This window comes from Pteronotus mesoamericanus, unplaced genomic scaffold, assembly GCF_021234165.1.
Source record: "Pteronotus mesoamericanus isolate MK-2021 breed Mesoamerican mustached bat unplaced genomic scaffold, CSHL_Meso_final scaffold_167, whole genome shotgun sequence".
Taxonomy (NCBI): domain Eukaryota; kingdom Metazoa; phylum Chordata; class Mammalia; order Chiroptera; family Mormoopidae; genus Pteronotus; species Pteronotus mesoamericanus.
Genome location: NW_026555308.1, coordinates 25,946,685 through 25,970,962, shown reverse-complemented (window position 1 = coordinate 25,970,962; position 24,278 = coordinate 25,946,685). Strand labels below are relative to the sequence as shown.

Below are 24,278 nucleotides of genomic sequence, written 5' to 3'. Positions count from 1 at the left end.
TCATGGGGAGCTAAAAAAATGCATCTGTTTTCTTCCCAGCACCACAAGTAGGTGTGTTCCACAATTTATATGCATTTATTGATAGATATGAGTGTGTATAGAGAGAATTTTTTCTTCTATGTCCACAGAGGGGATGACAATGTACAATAAATGAGAAAGGAGAAGAGAATTAACACTACAATTCCCTGTTTTGCCTTAGTTTAAGTTATCCATTTATTTTAAGTCCTATACTCCCACTATCCCCTACCCCACCCCCCACTCCCCCACCTGTCAGCAAAAAAAGTTTTTGTCGGGAAACAACATCAAGTAAGGAAATGCCACTGACCTGAGACAGTATCTTCAGGCTGTTCTTCCAGCAGCCTCCCTTCAAAGCGTAACCGTGTGTCCGATGGGCTATGAAGCTGTTTTCCTGTTATCCCCAATGAGAAGAAGTTCCTGGGTTTAAAAAGAAAAGGAAGAAGCTGTACTTGACACTTTATTCAGTGTGGCATAGAAAGGTTATACCAAAGAGACTTTGGAACTTAAAGTATTCCAAGAAGCCAAGGGCTTCTGCGTTCACAGACATCACAGGAGGAAACTGGCTTCTTAGGTACTGAGAGGCTTCTAGTAAGGGATGATTCCTTTTGGTGATAAGGAGGTGTTCATTGGAGCTATCATGTCTCAGAGACCCAGGATTGCTTGGGAAGAGGAACTCTACTCTCTGTTTAGATTTTTGTAAGCAACTGAAATTTCTGCTGCAGTTTCTCCTCTTCTACTCAGCTCTCAGTGAGCTCCGCAATGCTTCCAATAAAACCTTCTAAGGCTCACTACATGGGACCGCAGGTGTACCTCCAACCATAGAACCACAGCTCATTCAGATCGCCCTTCCTGTCACCGTGTTACTTAGGTCAAAGAAAGTCTTTAAATTTAACACTGCAGGTGTGCTCTGCATGTAGCCCTGACCCACCCAGGACCCATCATTGAAAGTTAAACCATCCAAAAGCTCTTCTACGCTTTGTACACAGCTGGCCTGGTTGTTAGCAGCAGAGGGAATATTCCGTTTTGCATGGGAACTTTCTAGAGACAGCATGATGTAAGGATAAGATCAGTGTTTGGGGGATCAAACAGATACATATTTGAACTGCAGCTCAGTAATTTTCAGCTGTGACCTGGGGAAATTCTGCAAAAGCAGGTATTATGATGTGTATGGTGCTGACTGAGAAAATGAAGCCCAAAGGAACCAAGTGGTTTGCTCCATGACACACAATGAGTAAATGGCCCAGGGAGAATTCCAACGCACTTTACCATATTTCCCTTGAAATAGGGTCTTCACCTCACTGAGGCTGGAATGCTCTTCTTGTTCAAATTAATATCTGTTATAAACCTATATTTACCTCTTTACTGTTGGCCACCTTGGTAACTAAGTAGTTTTACATCTTGAAGCCTCCCTGACCACAAGAGAAAGAAAACATCCTGACTGCACTGGAAAAGAGATTTTCAGGTTCAGTTCTACCTAGACTGCTGCTTTTTATTAGTCACAGGAGTGAGGGCAGATTTTTAAATCCAGCTGTAGTTACTGTGGTTAAATTTAATGTGGAGATTAAGTCTATTTGGAGAATTTTTAAACACATAACTTTAGACTCTCTGGAGTTAGAGAGGAAGGAGTCTTAGAATTATTTTCTCCTAGATATCTCTGAAGATCTTAGGGCTCTTTAATAAGAATAGGTATTTTAGATTGGGATCTACTGTCAACTTCCTGAGATAAAACCAGATGAACTGCCTGGAGACTAGACAGTTCTTTCAACCAGTGGCTCAGGCATCACAGGGACCTGTGCTGGAGGGCACAACGGAGTTACGGAGTTACGTGCAAGACTCTTCCTTCTTGACTCCTTGACTTATCCCTGGGGCAGGGGGCAGAGGAGGGGGATGGAAAAAGCAATCAAGAGCAGGGTTGAGGAGACACATATCTCCACACAACAATTTGCGTTTTTTTGACCTGTTCTTTCTGGTGCATTATGGTGAATGTGGATAGAGATTGGAAGGGAGGTAAGACATCACTGGAAGAGAGGTAGAATTATTATAACTTGATAAATGTTCCAAAACTAAAATAACCGCTTCTTGCAAATTATAGCAGAGGGAACAAGTAGGAGGGGAGATTGGCCTAGTGATAATAAATGTCATGGGGGAAATCAGTTCCTCATTTCTCAGATTTGGAGAGCTGATTGGTTCAGAATGTTTACAATTGAGGAAGCTCGCATCCTTGCTTAATAAATCTTGCCTGCAGAGCCACAGATGGAAATTTCTTCTGTATAGTCTATCCTGACTATTGTAGGTCTGTAATATCTTATTTGGGTACCAAATATCTTCCAGAATACAGGATTTTTCACATTTAAAAAGTAATCCCAGTAGGATCTGGGACAATATTCCACAATCAAATATATCAATATTTCCACTGAATGGGATGTATAAATACTATAAATAGTTTCCCATTAGTTCAGATCAGATTTTGCTGGCAATAAATTCAAATCAGGTCAGGTCAGATTTTGCCACCAGATGAACCATGAAAAACTCTCTTTTTGCAGAGCTCTTTTGGAAAGAAAGCTATGGAATTGTCAACTGCACTGTACAAATGGAAACTTCTACTTGATCCTTACACTAAAAAGAAACATCGCTTGATTTTTAGAAAGATGAGGGACTTAGATTTGAGGAATGGACTTAGAAACAGTAGGTAGACAATAAAAATAATATGGTTAACATTTCTTGAGCAATTATTATCTGCCAGGCATTACTTTAAGAACTTAACATGAATTAACTTATGTATGTCTCTTACAATACTGTGAGGTATAGTACTGACATTGATAAGCCTATTTATAGATGAAGAAACTGAAGCACAGAAAGTTTAACTCTGCCAAGCTCACACAGCAAGTGATAATATGTCTGTGTATTTATAACTTACAGGTGCACACAGATTGTCCTCTGCCCTGACTAGTCATACTATAATTTTATGATCTACACAAAGAAAACAGCTCTACTCACATTCCTTTTAACTATAGGAAACCAAGGGACATATTTTACCTTTAAAATTACTACATGCTTCTCAAGATGCTTGCTTTCTTCAGGGAATGTCTTTTGGATTAGAAAACATGTGCAATTCCTTATCCTGAAACTGGGCTGATTAACAGATTGTAGACAAACAAGCTTATTATAACAATGTAAAAATAGAGCATTAAAAGTTTCTCCTTGAGGATAGAGACTGGTTTATAATCACCTTTTTATCTCCAAAGATGAACTTAGATGCTTGTGTGTAATAGATACTGTGGGATGAATGAGTCCAAATCTCCAAGAGCCCCTTAAAAAACTGAGTGCCATTGAGAAATCCTAATCTGTATTATTTTATTTATTTACATTTTTTTCTTAGTTGATGCTAATCCATTAGAATTTTTTATGAAATCAAGCTTTTATGTTGGTTTTTTTTTATATAAAAGTATAGTATTGATGGAGGGAAGTTAACAACTGTGCATTTTGCTATCTGCATTATTTTAGCTGGTCTCTCCTGGCTCTGGTCATGCTTATTCGTATGTGCATGGATAGCTTACCTATGCATCCGGAATGTGTGATACATCCAGATAGGATCAGGCCTTATTCAAGCAGCACTTGGAAAATGATGCTGCTTATCCAGTTTTACCACTCCAGGTACTTGATTGCTAGGGTCAGGTGCTTCCACTTGGTTCCCATGTTTATCTCTAACAGTATCTGAAGGGGGTTTTTTGTTTGTTTGTTTGTTTTTACTGAGAGCTTTGTAAAGATGAAGGGATTTATACAACATACTATAGACAGTTTTCTAAATTTACCTTAAGCAAACCATGTAGTTCTCATATTAATGTCCAGTCCTCTCATTAAAGAATTTGTGGATAGCCCTGGCTAGTGTCATTCAGCAGATTGAGCACCGGCCTGTGAACAGAAAGGCCACCTGTCCAATTCCCTGGGTTGCGGGCCAGGTCCCCAGCTGGGGGAATGCAAGAGGCAACCAATCAATGTATCTCTCACACATTGCTGTTTCTCTCCCTTTTTTTCTCCCTCCCTTCCCCTCTTAAAAGTAAATAAATAAAAATAAAATGAAATCTGATCAATATTTTAAAAGAAAGAATTTGTAGATTTAAAAAACAGCCTCTTCCTGGTCCTGTTCCTATTTTGCATCATTGCCATGGTTGCACAGGATTCACTGGCTCTCCTATGTCCTTCACTGTCCCAGTTTCAGGCTGTATGTGGTATAGCCACTCTTTTGTATCAAGGCCTCTGTACTTGAAGCAGAGAATTCTCAGTCTATCAGCAGTTGTTCAACATTCTTCCTCAAAGCACAAAGTTTTTCGCACTGAAATCTGAGAGAGTTCTACTTTGCTACTGCACAGGACAGTGCTGGAGCTTCAGAATCACCATTTTTCAAAGCATCCTCCCCAAATTGCCATGGGCTGCTCATTCCTTAGCTTTCCCCTCAACTCTTCTGCCTTACTAGACTTCTCTCACTCTCCCTCTCCCCCAACCCTTGCCCCCACCCTGTGTCTCTGTTATTTCTAGCTATTCTATACTGCAGGAACAGGATGGGCCATTTTGACAGTGCAACTTTTGGGTGGGGTAAGTCCAGATAAACGATTCCTTATTGTAGCCACTTACTCTCTGTAACTTCCTATGTCACATCATCGACTTTCTCTCTGAGCATTTGTGGCCCACACAGAATATGTTTTCATACACAGAGATCCACTCACCTGTACTTTTGTACCATACTTCTGGACAGATGATAATTTGAGGACTTAAGTTGTCCCGTTGACTTTGTTGACTTTTTCAACATCATTATACCAGTTATTAACATTAAATCAATTGTAAGACTTTTTTTTTTTTTTCAGTTTTCATTGAAATTCTTACCTGACAAATTCTTATTTTCCCCACTGGGGAGAATCACACTCATATGCAAATATGTAACTTTGTGGTTTGTCACCAATGGGGCTCATAATGTCCAGGAAGCTGAAAAAGCTAAGGAAGTATTAACCAAGTGATTTCTGCCCACCTTTGGTCCCTTGGCTGTTTTTCTGTACTTGGGGTCATAGTGACATTAGAGGGATACTAAATAAACTGTTCACTCCTTCCCACTATTTACTGAAGAAGACAGAATCGTTATTATTGTCCCCAGTTTAACTCAACGAGAATCTGCTACTTATCACAAACCTACTACTGGGCAACATCAAGCATAAGAAGCTTAAGTGCTGACACGTGAACTAACAACACAGTACATTACGCTCATTAACTAACAAAATAGTTTAGAATATATGCCCAGAAATCCAAAGTTCCTGATATAATCATAGAATTTTAGAGTGAGAAAATTTTTTTTATTGTTTCCATAGGTTGATGTTTTTATTTCTTAAATAAAGAGGCTTGTACACAGAGGGGCTGATTTGTCCAAGATTTTAGGAAATAACTGTAGTGGCCATTCATGTCAGCGTAGGCCCCGAACCTTCCCATTGCATCTTTTGGGAGCTGCCCTTTCTTCTCATACTGAATCACATAATTCATTTCCTGATCCTTAGACACTATTAATTTGTCCAAGAGTATATTTTAGAACATATATATATATATATATATATATATATATATATATTTTACCTAGTGATGTAGATAGTAGCCATTTTGGAAATGTTGGCATTCCTGGCACTACACAATACTGTGCACTAAAAAGTACATGCTACTAAAAATATTTCTTATTTATTTAATTTAAAAAGTCTCCTCAGATGATAAAACAAATATCAGAGCCAAATTTGAACCTAAATTAATTGAATTCTGTATGAGTTCTTTGGACAAATAATTAATTCAGTTTCTCCAATTTTAATACGTTACAATGAATAACTTCTTAATCTTTTTCAAAACCAATAAATGGCATCCAAAATAATCTTCTTATTCTGCCAGATTTTTGATACTGGTGTAGCTTTTACTAGATGTTTCCTATATATTTGATTTTTATGACTTGCTTTATTTTAATCTATGCTCCGGAAAAAAATTATTTGATTTATTGAAACTCTTAAGAAAATGGCTATAATACAAAATCCATTATCATTAGAAGAGAACTTTCTTTATTCATTATTTATTCATTCATTCACTTCTCTTCGTGACTTCCTTTCACTTCCGTTGGAAAAATCTCTGCTAAAATTTCCTTGTTTTAAATGGATTACAATGTTATAAGCTTAAACATCAACTGCAGAGCCCATCTACTGGTTCAGACATGAGCGTATCATCTAGTATGACCCTCCTCACCCCACCTCGCCCCAGAATAATAATGTGTGTTAGTCTTAACCAGTCATGGTGATTCTAGTTCCTTGTCTAGAGCAAATGGAATGTGAGGGATATTTATTGAAGCTCATGGGAAAGAAAAGCCTCCTATTTTTTCTGTAGTAGACATGTGGGGACACTCTCTGACACTAGATAGAAAGAAGGAGGGTTATCCCTGGAAGACAATGGCAGTCATCTGACCACCAGAACAGTACCAGACTTAAGAAGAAGCTGACATTATAAAGAAAGAGAACAGGCCAAGAAAATTTTTAGTTACGTTAGTGGGTCTGCCAGTTCAAGTCTTGCCTAAAATTAGCCCTATCTCAGTACATTCTCTTTATTACTTAAGCCAGTTAGAGTTGGGCTTTCAGGTTTTGGCAACAAAAATGGTAGTAAATGATACACTATTATTGGCATTTTGTATAAAACGGTTTTGTTTACAGTGGCAGACTATTAATCACCTACACAAGACACTATGCTTCTTAAGAAGAACCCCAATTTTATTCATAATTTAGTCATATAATGTATTTCAGGGATCCGCCCCACACACCCCAGAATATTAATGTTTCTTAGTCTTAACCAGTCATAGTGATTCTATTTCCTTGTCAAAGGCTGCTTTAGGAATATGATATAACCATGGATGAAGTATTTAAATAAGGTAAATTCTATTGTGATTATGGAAGCTTTCCTAAATCTTAAAAAGAAAGAAAAGAAAGACAAAACAAGACTTTCCTTTCTCTTTCAACTTTTAGGCAATGCATAAAGAGTACAGCCACCTTACAAATAGGGAAAATATGAGAATCTAACAGAAGCCAACTTGGCTTCCTTGAGCCACATAAAGAGCTAGACCTGTAATCCCCCAGACTTCACCTTGTACAGTAATGAACTCCCTGTTGTCTAACCTGCTGATAGTCACATGTCCTGTTATTTGGAGTTGAAATCACCCTGACTGATATATTCACAAATGATACTGATTTTTTGAGGCCAATTAAAAGTAAAAATCACCTTACTTGATTGATTAAACCCAACCTGAGTCTTTTAGAAAAACCAGATACTTTTACAGTTTTAGGCAAACTTTCTCATTTGAAGGTTTAATTTAAGGTCGAAAGAATAGCATTGACCAATTAATACATAATACAGATTAAATTTTAAAAATTCCTATATCTGGAACCAGAGGCAAAAAGAGAACTTGGCCTGCTGAAAATTAGTGTGTCCCCCAGCCTTTGTTTATCCAGGTGGTTAGAACCAGAAGACACTGGGAGGATCCTCTTGGAAAGTAACCAGAACAAATGCCCACAAGTCTTAATGGTAATCCTGCTGCCAATTCTTAAGGTTCCTATTACCTTAGCATTTTCTAGCTCAGAAATTAATAATAGATAAAAATAAAAAAGAATGAGACACCTAGACTGTTGTTTTATTCTTTTAAAGCCAGGAATGTCTCGTAAATAATCGAGAAATGCTCAGGATATGATCGCCACAGATGTGCTATAACCCCAGAGTGGGAGGATATGCTGATGGGACAAGGCCTCCATGGGCTTCCCTGGGTACCTCATAGTGGGAAGGGGGTGGTCATGAGGTTGGAAAGTGACCGACATATTTGAAACCCACTCTTATGGAAGCATTCTGGTTGTATTGGATATAATAAGAGAAACAAGATATAAACCTTTATTCTGCTTTGGTGTAATTGCTAAACAAGTTCTTAGTAAAATGACATAAAGCAGGAGCTCTGTAAATGTTTCTTTCTTTCCTCACTTGCCTTTATTCTTCCCTTTTCCTCTTGTCTTATAATTATAATTATGAAGGAGGGGCTTTGGAAAAAGGAAAACCATAGTTATGGAAGTTCTTTGACATCTCTAAAAATTATAAATATTTTTTTCTAATATTTTTGTATCACATGTCCAAAACAAATACAATGAAACTTCCCAGTGTAAGAATGGAAGCATTTTGCTAAGTGTTACTAGTCTCTTAGACAATATTTGGTGCTTCTCTAGAGTGCATTGGATTTAAGCCCAACCTGAAAATAACTTCTTTACCATTATCTTTAACAATGACCTCAAGGCATATAATTTACATGGTGAAGTATGTAACTAATGGGGAAACACCTATGAAAATTAATGTTTTTATCAAATATCAGAAGATTTCCTAAATAAAGAAAAGCTTGTTTGAGTTCCCTCATGGGGAATTTCTCCATCACATTTGAATTATCTTTTGTAATTTCAAGATGAAATTACATCTTGAAATTTCAAAAAATGTATACTTAAGCTGATAAAATTGGAATGGCACTCCACTGGGAGAAGGGATCGAAAGACCTGTGTGCCACAGGCTGTCTTCAGGATCGCCATTTTTATGCTGCCAGTTTACCAACGTAGCAGAGAGATCCCTAACCCTTATCCATCCCTGAGTCAGTTTTTTTACTTCTGTCTTACTACTATAAAATTCAAACTAACAGCAAGTTGCACAAAATAAAAGTGAAAGAGGTAATAAAAAACAAGCAAGATACGGTTATCTGTGGAGGGGGTGAGATTGATAAGCTGTGTTTGTTTGCGTGAGCGGTTTCTCTTGAGTGCACTCAGGCCCTCCCCTTTTGGTGTTTTCCTACCCACTTTGACTCTGCCATTTCTTCTCACACATTTGGACCACTTTTATATCTCTTTCTCTAAGACCTACTTTTTTCGTGGTCTCTTCTGAACTGAACCCTGTAGATTCCCAAAATCAATGTCCAAGTGCTCAGACGTAGCATCAGACAAAGCCCATTTGTATCATCTGATAAGTGGTCCTCTTCAGCTTGTTAGTTTTTTATGACCAGTGATTACATTCTCATAATGTGGCTTAAGCTGAGGAGGAAGTAATTGAGTTTGAGAAAGTTCTTAATAAAATAGTACCCCAGAGGAATTAAGAAAATAATTTTTGAATGAGAATTACGAGGGCACAGAGGTGAAGATATTGCAGGAGCATATTGTCTTACCTAATGGTTGCTAAACCTATTAAAGTTAAGAGTTTAAATCAACAGGACTTTGTGATAAGATGGATAAAAGAGTGTGGAGGAGCAAAGGAGAAATCTAAAGTAACCCTCAGGTTTCTGACTTCAGCAAGTAGATACGTGCTAATGCCATTTTACTCAGCGGGTGAGCCCTGGAAGGAGATCAATTTTGGAAGCTAGATAATGAGTTCAGTATTGTACATGTTGTATCTGAGATGTTTAGGAGATATATCACTGGAGGGGTGCAGGGTCCAGAGCTCAGGTCTAAAGTCGAGTCGTAAATGTGGCTATCGATCACACAAATAGATTTTAACCAAGGCCACAGGAGCTACTGAAATTACCTATGAAGAGAAAGAAGAAAGTTTAAAGCCAGGAATGTAGGGATCTCCATGCAGAAACTGCTCTGAGAAAGAGCCCACAAAATGAGACCAAAAGGAGCAGTCACAAAGTTTGGAGGATAAGACTGTCATATTATAGAAGTCAAGGGAAGGGTGTTTTAAGGGGGTCTGTCAAAAGCGGCAGATATTCAGAGGTCATTCAAGATGATACCTCTCTTTTTCTCAAGTATTCTGACAAACTTGCTGAGAATTATGGATGGAGCCTTAAGAGTTTCCACTACTTGATGCTTTATATAAGTGAAAATCTCTGTAATGGATTTCAGCAAGGTCATTCTCAAATGACAGAGTGTTCAGCACTCAGAGGCTTTGTTCTGGGTGATGCAAAGATCCCACTTGGTCAGGACCATCAGGAGGTGATTCCATCATTATAAGTGTTTCAGGACAAAAATAAATGAGCAGCCCAAATAAATTCTGTGTGCTCCTTCAGCTGCCATTTTTAAAGAAAACATTAATCTGTCACTTATTAAAATGGTAAGAAAGACTTCATCCAGAACTCTTGTGATAGGTGTCAAGTTTATCACATTAAGGAAAAGGGGCTGGCTCAGCTCTGAATATAAAAGGAAAAGTGGAGATTTATAGCCAAGGAACAGAGTAGTGGGATGTGGAGCTAGAAGACAGCTATGAGGAGAAGGCAGGCAGGCCAAGGTGATCAGATATCATCTGAGGGGATGGCAAAGGATGAGAAAGTGGATCAGATATTGAGAGCGGTCAGGTAACAAGAATGGGGGGGGTAGGTTCCCCTCTGAAGTGTCCTAGCAAGATTCTTGCTACCCTGGCTCTTGAGAATTAGTCAAGAAAAAGTTCAGAGTACCCTACCTAAGGTTTGGTGAAGGAAAAAGTTGTCACTATAATATTGTTTGTAATTTATGATATCTCTTTTTTAATGTTTAAAAATATGTTTATTGATTTGAGAGAGAGAAAAAAACATCAATGTGAGAGAAATATTGATTGGTTGCCTCCCGTACACACCCTGACCAGAGATCGAACCCACAACTTTTTGGTGTACAGGACAACACTCTAACCAACTGAGCCACACCGGCCAGGGCACAATTTATTACATCTTATGCACAGACTCCTTAACTCCAGCCAAGAAGTACTGAGTCTAGACCTAGCACTCTATCTAGAGGGTTCATAAAATTCAATGTTGCCATCACTGTCATCTTGGGGCTAACCAAAAGGAAGAAAATGAGGGACAGGATAAGATTTAAGGAAGACATGGAGCCCTGTGTTGTGAGATATAGTTGCCCATGTTACTCAAAATTTTGCACAAAAAAATGAATGTATACAATGGTTCTGTTGTCAGCAACATTTATTAGCAATGTCAAGTCAGCAAAATTGAAGTGACTGTAAGTCTTCTTCACAAACCACATTCCTTTGCACACTTTCAACAAGTAAATCCTGCTTAACAAAAATAATGAATCTCTTATCCCATCTTTTAGCATGTGCACACAAAACAGCTAATTTTCATTGTCATTATTTAAAAAATAGCTAACCCTGCCAATACTATTACTGTTACAGTATCATTTTATTTCTCAATGTTATACAACACCAGAAACGGTAACATCTTTTGAAAATTAATGCAAATAAACCAAAGTGGCATTTCTCATTTTAAAACCCCTGCGCATCAGGAAGAAAAGCAGGGAAAAGTCTCACTATTAGACACTGTAGTTAGACATGCAGTCCAAATGATGTAAAAGAACCTCTACATTTATCCCTCAAATTGACTTGAGTCCATACTGATTCCACTTCAGATAAGCATAGGAACAGTCTTTATCTATTATTGCCTCTTCCTTTTCTTCTCACAATTTCTTAGGTCTCTCCCTCTCTTAAATTTCCTATTCTCCAACCAAGATCCTCTGGCCAGGCTGTCAGTCACTGGGTTCATCCATTATTCTCCTTGAAGGGGACTTCAGGCCCTGCTAAAAGGAAGAGGTAGAAGAGCTTCCAAAAAGCCCTGCCTAAATTGATTTTCTCTTGTCATAACTCAGGTAATTTGTTAGGCTAACGATGTTTGTGTCATTTCTCAACCTTGTCCAAGAACTCCTGTAGCATAACCTGATGTGGGCTGAGACCCAGAAGTGGATGGGAAGGTATCCTGCCCAGAAAGGGGGCTATGGGCTAGGTTAACCTGTGCTGCGCTGTCCTCCCCCTAGTGAAGCATTTTTTTCCCGTGGAGGAGATAGAAGGTGGAAAACAGCACTGCCATCTGCCCAGCAGCGTCTGGCCACTGCCCCACATGCAAGCCCATGGTTATTCATGTATCTTCATCTTTGAAACAGCCTCACTTCTGTTCCACACAAACAACCTCCTGAGCTACTGCCCAGGTTTCAGGCAACCTTCCGGGATAATGTTCTTATCAGTCTTCTTGGACATATTAGCTGACTCTAGCAAGCTCCAAGAAGAAAACCCTTGATTCAGATCTCCAGAAAGGGATTCTCTTTCTCCCTGTGTGGCAGTGGTAGCTGTTAAACTCTGATGGAAGCTGGGAAGTCACTGTGCTTCCACCCCAAGGCATAATCCCTCCCCGACCCTCTCCTCCTGGTTAGGGAAACAGAGATCCCCCTCCAGACCACTTGTGAGGAAAGGGGTCCACCCATTCACTGGGAAATAGAAACAGAAGCAAAAACAGAAACACACATCAAAGCATTTATCATTTTCTCTGGATATTCTGGAGATAATTTAGCCAAGTTATAACTGACAAGAGGCTGCTGATCTTTTTAAGCTAATTGGAGGAATGGGTGCTGGAAGGACCACAGATACATTCAGTCAGCAAGTAACATTTGTGGGCAGAGCCATATCAGGTAACAAGGGTCTATCAGATGTGCTCCCTTCTCCTGCTGTGCAGACTGCAGCCTTGTCAAGAAGAGGCTTGCCCGGGAGATTTCTGGCCTACATGTTTAGTTTTAGCCAAAAGCTTAGTTCATCATGCCTTACAGTAGGTCAGCAGAAATTCAATTGCAAAACCCTGGCTGATCATCAGAATTACCTGGAGAGCTTTGTAAAAAGAGAGATTCCCAGATACCCTCCTGGATTCACTCCGGCAGAATCTCAGCAGTGAGCCTTAGATTTTCTGTGTAAATGAGGCTTTGGGCTGCCAGCTTGGAGAACCGTATTTATAGCTCACAGATCTCTACAAGAGATTTATTCTGACTTTTCCATTTTCCTGTGAAGAAAGAACTTAGACTCAGAGTTGTTAAGTGCAGTAGAATGACAACAATTTATTATCTGAAAAAAAATGCAGTAATGAAAATCTGTGTGAGGGAAAAAAAAGATGTGCCTGCTAAGGAAATCGAGGAACCAACCTAATGATACACCAATTAACATCTGGCAATAAAGTATAACCAGATATATAGCGTGTCAGTAAAAACAAAACAGGCAACAGGGATCTGATGTGTTGAGCAATTGGAGTCAGGGTGAAACCGATGGCCAAAGAAGGTTTCACTGCCTGAAGGTGACTTTGGAAAGGAAAGGCCTGAAGGAATTGAGAGAGCTAGCGCTGTATGTGTCAGGCGCCCAGTTATCCAGGAAGAGGAAATAGAAAATGCAAAGGCCGCGGGGTAGGAACATGCCTGGGCTGTTAGGGGTGAGGGTGGTGGGACACAGCAGAGTGAACGAGGAGAGGAGGAACAGGAGGTGTGTCAGTGAGGTAAAGGCGGGGAGAGCACAGAGGACCTTGTAGTGCAAGCACTTGGGCTTTGAGTCTTGCCTGAGATGAAAAAAATCATCAGAGGATTTTAAACCAAAGAGTGTCAAGACCCAACTTATATTTTAATAGGACCTCTCTGGGCAGAGTTGCAACCAGACTACAGGGGCAGGAACAGAGGCAGGGCAGCCAGTAAGGAAGCTATTGCACCATGTCAACTACCTGTGCTAGGCAAGAGAATTAACCATTTCAACAAATGTTAAGCATGAGCATCACCATGTGCATATGCCTCAGAGTGACATAGGAAGGAAGCTGGGAGTCTGCAGTCCCCTCGGTCTGCCTGGCCCACACGTCTGACGGTGAGAGCATCCTGCCAATGCTGGAACGAAGCTGTGCTGGTTCTGGTGACTGGTGAGAGCTGTCTGCCTGAGGCCCTGTGAACTTGAAGAAACAAGTGCTTCCTACAAAGTCCCTCTTTTCCCTAAGTGTTTTTTGCACCAGGTACTCTATAGGCTCTCTGATCTCATTGCTCTGAGACACTTCCTCATGTAATTAGGGCTGCAGCCTTTTCATCATGGCTGCAACTAAGTATCTTGTTCGCTCCAAAGCACTTATTAAAACATATTTTCAAGTTCTTAAGTATAGGACTGGTTGGGCTGTTACTGGGTGAAAATATGTATTTGTTCCAGTCTGCCGTTGCACGGCAAATTGTTCCTTTAAAACATATTCCTATTATAAGAATGGTCATCATGGTGAAATGGAAAGGTTTGCGACACATATGGAAAATTCCTGGCAAATATACACTATATTTTAATTCTTTTAACTGACCAAACTTATTTGTCAATTAAATTTGTTCTTACAATGCCGGTTGTTTTTTTCCAAATCTACAAATACCTGCCAACTTCACGTGTATTCTAAGCATTCACGGCATTTGTAGAAAGAAATTGAAAACCCTTCAAAACTCAGTTAATTAGCACTAGAGAGACTGGTCTCTATACAAATAAAACACATTGAGGGGGGAGGGCAGGGAAATTTTCAAGAAGTAAAACTAATCTGATTTTCAAGAAGTAAAATATTTGTGCTATAAGAACATAAAAAATAAGTGAATCATTTATTCCAGAGAATTACCATTCTCAAATATTCACTGTAACAGTCTAGAGTAGGTTTTTGTTGTCATTTTTTATGCAAATAGTGAGAGGGATGTCTTGACAAGGATGTGCCAGTTTTCAAGTCCAAGTATGGCAATAGCTGAAACTGGACTCTCTTGTGGTTACTGAGAAATATACACAGCTTTCCAAACCAACATGTAGGTGAGTCACAGTGATGGGCATTTGTACAGAGGAGGAAGCTGACATAGTCTTTTAGGCCAAACAGTAATCCTGGGTGGCTCTGGAAGAATGAGGTATTTAATCACCTCACCGGTAAGATTCTTTCTTCTTGAGTAAATAGTTGGCAACCTTGGTCATTAGCTTGAAAGGCAGAGAGAAAAGTAAGCGTTCAAAAGAGAGTACCCAGCAGAGGTGTTTGTTTAAGCTAAATCCTCAATGTCCTTGAGGGTTTAACTCTGTGTTGCCTCTGCCCTGCAAACTAGAGCTGTGACGCTGGGAGCCATCACATCTGATTCATTCTCTAGGTGTCCCTGTGTCTAATTACTGAATAAACGAATGAAGAAGGTGACCATGGAGGATACTTGACACCAAATTGGGAACAAATGTGCTTCCCATTGCTGGAGATATTTGAATCAGAAATTACATCAGGGCTTCTCAGCATTTCCCTGTTCAATGAGCACTTCTGAGTGGTGGCACAATGAAGGGATCAAAAGGGGAATACCTTTTTAGAAAGAAATATTTAGAAAATCTAAAAAAAGCTTTCCAGCCATTCACTGAGCCAGCCTTTAGCACTATATCACTGTTTATACAGACCCGTTAACTTCCTGGATTCCCAGGCCACACTTTCCCGTATTGTAGGTTTTTTGACCTACAACTCCACCACAGCGCCTTTCTCTGATTAGCAAGTCGTAGCCTGCTCTCCTCCGGGGCTCCGCACTGCAGCCTTCCACACCTGCCAGGCATCTCTGCAGCCATGGCGAGCTGCATGGGGGCAAAATGCAAATTTTATTTGTTGATTGCAATTGGCAGCTGACCTACGAAGAGCCTGAGGGGTGCCAATGTCAGAGAGCCACTCACTTAGAAAAGAATCAGGTAGGGATGTTGTAGAAATTACTCCTGTTTGGGTAAGTCCAGAGCACTCCCCAAATGCACATTCCAACTCTAAATTTCCAAGTTGCTCCTTAGACTATGTATAAACAATATGGAAGGAAGTTCCATTAGTTTGAGCTTTCAGAATCTCCCCAAACCAAGAACAGCATCTGGGTAAGGGCTAGGTGGGCACCCTGAATAGAGTATGAGCTTGTGCGGGTGGCATCTCTGAGGCCCCAGAGCTCAAGTGGACTGTGGGCGCTCCAGCTGCATAACTCACTGAACTGTCCTGCCAGTTTCTACACTGGCTTGACTGGACATAATTCAAAAAGGAAAAGCTCACAGTCATCCCATTCTCCTGGAGCTCTGTGAAAGCATTTAATAACACTACATGTGGATGTCTTCCACAAACAGTATTGTAGTATTTCTTGAAGTAATTGCTAACAGATACAGTCTAATTGTTCTATAACACTCATACCCATTTTATCTAGATGTTCAATGGATCTATAAATCTCCCCCTGAGACTCATCATAGTAACCATAATGGTACCTCTGACCTCAATGGCAGAAATTGGAAAAAAACCACAAAGAGCTTACTAGGATCCGTTAGATATTTACAGAAAAGTGTCCTGAATTCCTGTGCTTTTGACTCACTCAGAGCTCCAGCCAGGACAAGAATAATGTTGACTCTACTCATTTTGGACATAACTCTCATATGGCACGTTGCTAAGAGCACAAAGATATTGAGAGCATGAAGAATGAGAATCCGGAAATGGTCAAAGGCAAATGTCACAATTTCTCCTGGGTCTTTTGTCTTTCAAGGCTGACACAGAAAACAGAGCATAGTCTGGCCCAGCTATGAGCAGAAGGCTCCATTTCCTGTCATCTTTCTAAACCTGCCCAACTACCACACACCTTCCCCTGTCCCCTCTTTGCCATGTAGCTGCAACAGTAACAATTTTAATCAGTTCATATTGTGGCAGTGGTTAATCAGACTGGCTCCCTCTCTCTAACATATAAGAACTTCTCAGGTCTCTGGTTCTCCTTGAGCCTCTGGGTGTGGAGTTACACCCAAGATTACCTGTTCAGATGATAAAACCTCACACCTCAGGTTAGCCATGGTCTTGGCAAAGTTATGTGAGCTGCAAGGAAAAAGCATAGGAAAGACCACAGGTGTTTGAGATTTAGAGACATGTAATACTATCAGGACCATAGGTATTTGAGATTGGGGGACATATAACACTGTCAGGACCCTAGGGACACACATCCCTTCCAGTTTAGGGAGCCTAGACTGGGAGGCAGCAGGTCATGAGAAGGTTACTTGTGGAGTCCGGAAAACTGTCCTTGGGCTACTTCCAATACAAATAAGATGTGGACTCCTGGAGTCCCCCACTTTGTTTAAGAGTTTAAAACATTTTTTGATATTTGTAATGTGTTTAGAAAGAGAACAAAAATATTTTTTTATGTGCAAAGAATTCATTGAATAGTAAAACGTACTTGTATGAGAAATTTCTTTTTTGATATGTATATTTATCTCCTTATCATCATTTTCATTTAATACATAAAAAAATACAGTAGGAATCAAAGGTCTCATGCCATCTTTCCTTCATTTAGCTTCATGTGCTTTCTCTACTCCTTTTCCAATTGTCTTTTTCTTGTGCCACAGACTGAATTGTGCCCACCCCCTCATTCATGTGCTGTGTCCCTGACCCCCAACATAGTAGTATTAGGAGATGGTGCCTCTGGGAGTTAATGAAGTTTAAATAGGATCAGGAGGATGGGTCCCTCTTCATAGGATTAGTGCCCCTATAAGAAAAAACATTAGAGAGCTATGGTCTCTCTCTCTCTCTCTCTCTTCTATGCGAGGACGCAATGAAAAGGTGGCTATTTGCACACCAAGAAGAGAGTTCTCACCAGAACTTGATCAGGCTGGAACCATGACCTTGGACTTCCAGCCCCTACAACTCTAAAAAAAAAAATTTCTGTTGTTTAAGCCACCCAGTCCTTCGTATTTTGTGATGGTAGCCTGCACTGACCAAGACACCCTGCCTCTCTTTCTCTACTACCACTCTCACCTGAGGGGCCAGAGACAGAGATGTAGACCTAGTGGCTATAATGCCTATACAATGCCACCCTGCTACATCGTCGCCCCTTTGTCATTAGAATTAAATAGACAAACTACTGTACCTATATGGCATTATTTTTAAAACTAAGAAACAAACAAACCAATAAAAACACTCTTTTTGACCAATCTGCCTTCTGAAGTAGCACTACACTTCTTTCTTCGTTGTGCAAATTGGTAGAGAAAGCTTTTCCTAAAGGGAAGGGGGAAACTGGGGAAAGAAAAAAATTGAGGGAAAGATCCAAGGGAAAGGAGGTGACAGGCAGGTACATATAAGGCCTGACGTCTCCACTCTGCTCTTGAGCCTTACAGAAGAGGCCCAAGCACGGTCCATCCTGCACGCGTTCCTTTCCTTAGCACCTCCCCATTGCCCCTTGCTGCCACTCCCATCTTTTCTTTTCTCCTGTTGAAATTCACTTCAACCCATAAGAACCCATTCATCCAAACCCAGATTTCCACGCCTCCACCACCTGAGGTAGCAGATAGATGCTCTCTGTGCTCACCGTAGAGGGCCAGAGCTCCTCCCTCCCAAACAACCATTGCTCCGGTTACCTAGCGCTATCTCCGGGAACACATCCCCCCTGGGTTTCAGAGAGTGCTCACTTTAAAGGAACTCTGGGTGAAAAGGGGGAAGGGATTGAGAAGTACAGATTGGAACTTACAAAACAGTCATGGGGATGTAAAGCACACAGCATAGGGAATAGAGTCAATAATATTGCAAAAACTGGGTATGGTGCCAGGTGGGCACTGGAACTGTCAGGGGCAGCACTTTGCAATGTATAGGACTATTTACCTACCATGTTGCACATCTGAAAGTAATACAAAATGATATTGACTATAAACTGTAATTGAAAACTTTTTTTAAATAACAGAATTTGAAAAAATAAAAGGCAACTCTGGGCCAGTTACTATTCAACAGAAATGAGGAGAGCCACAAATAATATTTAAAAATTTTTAGTACTCACATATTTAAAAAGTAAAAACAAATGAGTGAAATTAATCTTTAAAATGTACTTTAACACAATAGTTCCCAAATATTATCATTTTAACACATAATTCTTAAAATTTAATGATACTTCACATTTTTTAAAACTGTCTTCCACCTCAAATATGTACATCTCAACTACAGCGCATCTTGGTTCAGACTAGCCACATTCAGTGGGTTAGTGGCCACATGCGACTGGCGGCTATCGTGTTGGACAGCACAGCTCTGGCCAGAGGAAAGGAAGGCCCTGGCATGTCAGCAGATGAGGAAGGTCTACGGCCACGCGCCCGTCCTGGGCCTAACAGCATAGGCCTAGTGCAGAGGCAACAAACCAAATGCCCTGTTGAGATCTGAGATCTTTTTCTTTGCCTTTGTAGAAAGATACTCAAACAACCATCTCTTTAAATATTGTGGTTAGAATTTCAAATGTTCTGAACAAAAATTTCTCCATGGATTCCTGAAAGCTAGTATATTGCTAACAGTAATTTCTCAGAGCAGAGACTAGTCTTGTGTCTCTCATCACTTTTGTGAGGCCCAAACATTTGCTGTGTTATTCGGAGCACATGGACTTTCACCTGTGCGCCCTCGGGAATGTGATGACTTCAGATTAGTCCTGCTCGCTGAGAAATGGATGATTACCTGCCTCCACGGACTCTCAGAGCAAAGCTGTCTCATCTTTAGCCGGTACACCATGGCACCAGGCTTTTTGTATTCTGGGCTGACTGTGCAACTGTGAGGCTTATTTTCACTAGGGACTCAGTAAATGCTGAACCTTCAGCTATAGCAATTAGCTGTCGAGACCATGTGTCAGATTCATCCATGTGCTATTGGCTCAATTATTCCTACAATTGTACCCAAGCTCTGATGTCCCTTACTTCTTACAGCTGAAATCAGCCTTTTATATAACTCAAAGAAATTATTACATGGTGGAAATTTCAAGATGTAAGTGGTAAGGAGGATGGTACTGCTAAAGTCTAATAGGGTAAGGTTTGCGTTCAGGAGCTGAATTTTTTGATCATCTAGTGAGATTTGTTTTCAAGGGTTTCCAGTGCTACCAGCCACTAATCTTTTATCTGTTGATCAGAGCCTTTCTCTCTCTTATCCTTATCTGAGGGGGTTAACTGATAGAAATTGATAAAGAATAAACTTTTGTGTCCAAGAGGTATTTGTAACTTTTATTTTAAAATCGTAAAAAGTCTTCAAACCTAAAAGAAATGAATCTCTACAGGAGATCTCATGCTGTTACCGAACAAAAGGACCCAAGGTGGGGGGTGGGGGGGTGGTGCCCAGATGCTATTACAGAAACAATGACACCCTCCTTCCCCGGGACCCCCTCGGTTGAGGGTCCTTTGCCCGCCGCCCTTGGAATTATGGCTCTGAATGGCAGAGTTTGGTGAAAAGGAAAGGAACTATTTATTCAAAAGTTATACAGGTTTGATTAATGGCTAAATGTCACCCTTAAACCTCAAAATCCCTTCAAAACAACCACCAGCACACGCACTGTCCTGCCTTACCCCCTTTGCCCAGTTAGGCCAGTCAGACCAGTTAGGGGTACCATCCTTCAAAAGAAAAAAAAACAGAAGTCCAGGGCTCGGCTAGGCAGGCTTCTCGCGGGTCTCAGCACCATCCGCTGCCTCGCCGCGATCTCCAGCTCTTAATCCATAACCATGTGGCACCTTCTCCTGGCCCACTAGCAAGAGTCCTTTCTCCCCTCTTTCTTCCCGCGTGGTCTTCACACTGTTCCCCAGAGTCTGTGTCCCTTTCTCTCTCCTGCAGGCCCCTATCTCTCCTCTCTCTCTTTCAGTTAGATTCTGTACTAAGTCTTTTAAACCTTCCTGATTAGTTTTGGTGATATGCCAAATAATCCTCTTTGCAAACGAGGAACAAAGCTATCCTGTTATTGACATGCAAACTGACTTCTCAATGGCCCTGCTCAAGGCTCCCATCCCCCATGGCGGCCCGCCCTGGGGTGGGGAGAATATCTTTTTCTTGGACACCCCAGTCTCTGGACCCCATTACAAAATACCCTTTGCGGGGCGGTGGGCGGCGAGGGGGGGCGGTGAGGGGGCGCCCTGGCTGTGCCCCGTGGCAATGCTAATAGAGTTTTTCTAGATCACCTCAGATTATACTCTGCCAACTTTTAAAGAAACCTTTTCTCATGATCACTTCTCCCAGAAGGGGCAATGACCTTTTTTCCCCCAGTTGAATTAAAATTCAAACTGTAGCATATTTCTACTTCATTGTAGCTCTGGTGAAAAGTTCTTAGGGAAAGGGATAACGTGCAACTTCGGATGGCTTTTGTTTTTAGATTGGATTTTCCAGGACAGCCTATTCCCATGGTTAATTAAAGTTAAATGTGTACCAAAAAGAGTTGCAAAAACTAATTCTCCTCCCTCTCCAGAGCCTTCCAAGTTATTTTTTCATAAGCACCCAGAAACTTTCCTCTCACTGGATCCAGATTCTATTCTCAGTGTATCTGACCAGATGATGCAACATCTGTGTTGTCTTTTAAGAACGTGAGAAATGAAGCTTTTCATCTTCCCTCTTTTTTAGTTCTGGGAAATTCAATTAAAACTGCTCAGACTTTCCTTTTCCTGTTTTCTTTAGAAGACAACTCACCGGAAGAGTCCTGTGGCGGTGTCCCCCCTGTGGAAGAATGTGATCAAAAAATGAGCCTGATTATGGAGTTGTCTACCCAGGTGACTCTTCAGACTGGGAAGATAACTGAGCTGGAAGAAGTTTTAGAGGAAAAGGAAAGAAAGATTCAGCAGCTGGAAGCCCAGCGGTGTTCCCGTCTTTTCCAAGAGGTCAAAGACTTCCCCAAATGTTTACAAGAAGCCCCAATCTTCTTTAATAATAGCATTACTCCTGTGGTCTCTGATGAGGATATGTAAAAATTCCCAGTTTTTAAAAAACAATAAAAGTTTATTTTTATCAAAGTCCAAAAACCCATGTAGTCTTCTCACTGATAATCTCAAGTGCAAATTCTTTTTTAAATTTATTTTTATTTTTTAATTATATTTTACTGATAAAGTTATTAGAGTTGTCCCAATTTTCCCCCTGTGCCCCCCTCTACCCAGCACCCCCCACTCCCTCAGGCAATCCTCACACCACTGTTCATGCCCATGGGTCATGCGTATGGGTTCTTTGGCTACTCCATTTCCTACACTGTGCTTTACTGTTCTGTAACTACTTATTTGTACTTCTTAATCCCCTCATTTCTTCACCCATTCCACCACACTCCTTCCCATCTGGCAACCATCAAAACTCTCTCCATATCCATGATTCTGTTTCTGTTCTTCTTGTTTGCTTAGTTTGTTCAGATTCAATAGTTGATAGATATATATTTGTTGCCATTTATTTGCAGGCTAGAAGGGATTGGCAAGAAATATTCAAAGTCATGAGAAGCAGGAACCTATAGCCAAGATTGCTCTACCCAACAAAGCTATTATTTAGAACCGAAGGGCAGATAAAGAGCTTCCCAGGCAAGAAAAAAATCAGAGGAGTTCATCATCACCAAACCATTATTATATGAAATGTTAAAGGGACTTATTTAAGAAAAAGAATCAAAACCATGAACAATAAAATGGCAATAAAGGCATATCTATCAAGTTCAATTCATGGGTTTGAATATATCTTCTAATGTTCATATTGAAAGGAAACAAAAAAGTATTCAGATGCAAACACTGCATGCTTCCCCTTTAGGCATCAGTAGTCATGTAATCCACACAGCTGTAGAAGACTATGTTTCCAGGAGTTCCTGGAAACAATGGGAGAGGAGAAACCACAATACTATATAGTCAAAGAACTTAGCACCATTCCCTTACCAGAGGATTGTCACACTGCAAGGGATGGATAGCACTGGTTCTATTTTAGTACACAGCTCAGTTGTGAACAGAAAACTGTCACGGAGGGCAAGCTTCAAACTAGGGAGAGTGAGGGTACCGAAGAGCCTGCAGAGTGAATAGCCATGAGGTCTGTCTTTTTTCTTGTCCTCTAGAATGCATTTGTTTATGTCATGTATCTTATTAACATTTAGCAAGAATAGAAATGAAATAAAACCAAAGCGATCAGGAAAAAATAAAGAATAGACAAATCAGAGATGCAGTCCTTTGGGGAAAGTGTCCTGGGACAGCATCTCCTTGGGAAAATACACACACACACGCGCGCACACGCGCACACACACACACACACACACACACACACACCCCCACGCTGCTTTTTTTTCCCCCCTCTTAGAAGCAAAACTAAGACCAAAGCAAAATATACTGGTCTGTTTTGATTATACCAAGAAGTTCTAAACAGCACAAAATATCAGGAAAAATAAATGTTGGATATAGGAGAGCTACCCTGTAATCAATGAAATAGAATGAATCACGTTATGTTTCATCCCCATGAATCCCCTTGAAATGAACTATTTTCCACCCAAAGGGAATAGCTAGGCACTAACTTTAAGGGAGACTTTGGTACCTAATTTTTACTGCCCTAATGCACCATGACTCAGACTAACAGCTCTTGCTCTCCCATAAATCTGACTGGATTGCTACTTCTTGATTTTATCCAATCTGTTCAACAAACACTCATTAAAACTTCTACCAGGCACAATAATAGATGTCAGAGATATCACAGCAAACATGCGCATCACAACTTTTATCATTCAGTAATTCATAAAAACACAAGAGTCTCCTTAAATGTAAGGGTGATTGTAATGGGAGATGGGAAATGGAGGAGAGAACCTCGAGGAGAACAGGGGTAAACCTGATGAGCACGGCTTTAATAGAGGTTCTCAAATCTGCTAAGCATGGGCGCTCACTAAGCATGCATATTCCCGGGCTCGGGTATGCAGCCCAGGACCACACATTTTAACAAACACCTGTGGCATTCCTGATGAACACATTCTAAGAATTGCATTTTAAAACACATTGGGTTAGGGCCGGCTTCAATCAGAGCTGTCACATTTGTTCCCAGATTAAAAGACTGCCGCCCCCCCCCAAAAAAATAATTTTAAAGAAGGTTATCCCCAGAAGGAGAACCACTCCTTGCAAACCAGGATAAGGAGTGTTCCACAGTATGTAACTAATTTATAATCTGATTATGGATCCGAACCATCTACAGAACAAAGTTTCTAAACCTGGCCTTTTTTTTTTTTAAAGGTAGTAACTGAGTTTTGGACTCAAAATTAGGTCTTCAATATTGACTCTAGAGGTTCACTTTAAAAATCATTAGTTCAGCCATGGATGGTGTGGCTCAGTGGATTGAGCGCCAGCCTGCAAACTCAAAGGTTGCCAGTTTGATTCCCAGTGATGGTGCATGCCTGGGTTTTGGGCCAGGTCCTCAGTTGGGGTGTATAAGAGGCAGCCAATCAAGTATCTCTCATATATCAATGTATCTCTCCCTCTCTCTAAAAGTAAATAAATAACATTTTTAAAAATCTTTTTAAATCATTAATTTGCCCAGTAGGTCCTGTTTTCATGCCAAATTGAATCTTCTCATATTTGTTTATAATATCAGAATTTCACGTGAAATGTCGATAAATATGTACAGGTGTTGTCCATGATCAGAAAAAGAACCAAGGTACAGCTCCTGATCATTAATACACACCAACCCCAGAAAGTGACTCAAAGCGCTTTTCCTCGGTTCCCATAGAAGCTTTTCCATG

General features: G+C 40.4%; 1 protein-coding gene across 1 annotated transcript in view; it reads left to right on the top strand.

The window, feature by feature from the left end:
• The window catches only part of CCDC192 (coiled-coil domain containing 192), a 211,154-nt gene extending 189,641 nt beyond the window's left edge, over positions 1–21,513 (top strand). The window contains exon 7 of the mRNA XM_054589870.1: positions 21,227–21,513. Coding sequence (XP_054445845.1) covers positions 21,227–21,513 — 287 coding nt within the window. The remainder of the gene's footprint in view (positions 1–21,226) is intronic.
• The last annotated feature ends 2,765 nt before the right edge of the window (positions 21,514–24,278 follow it).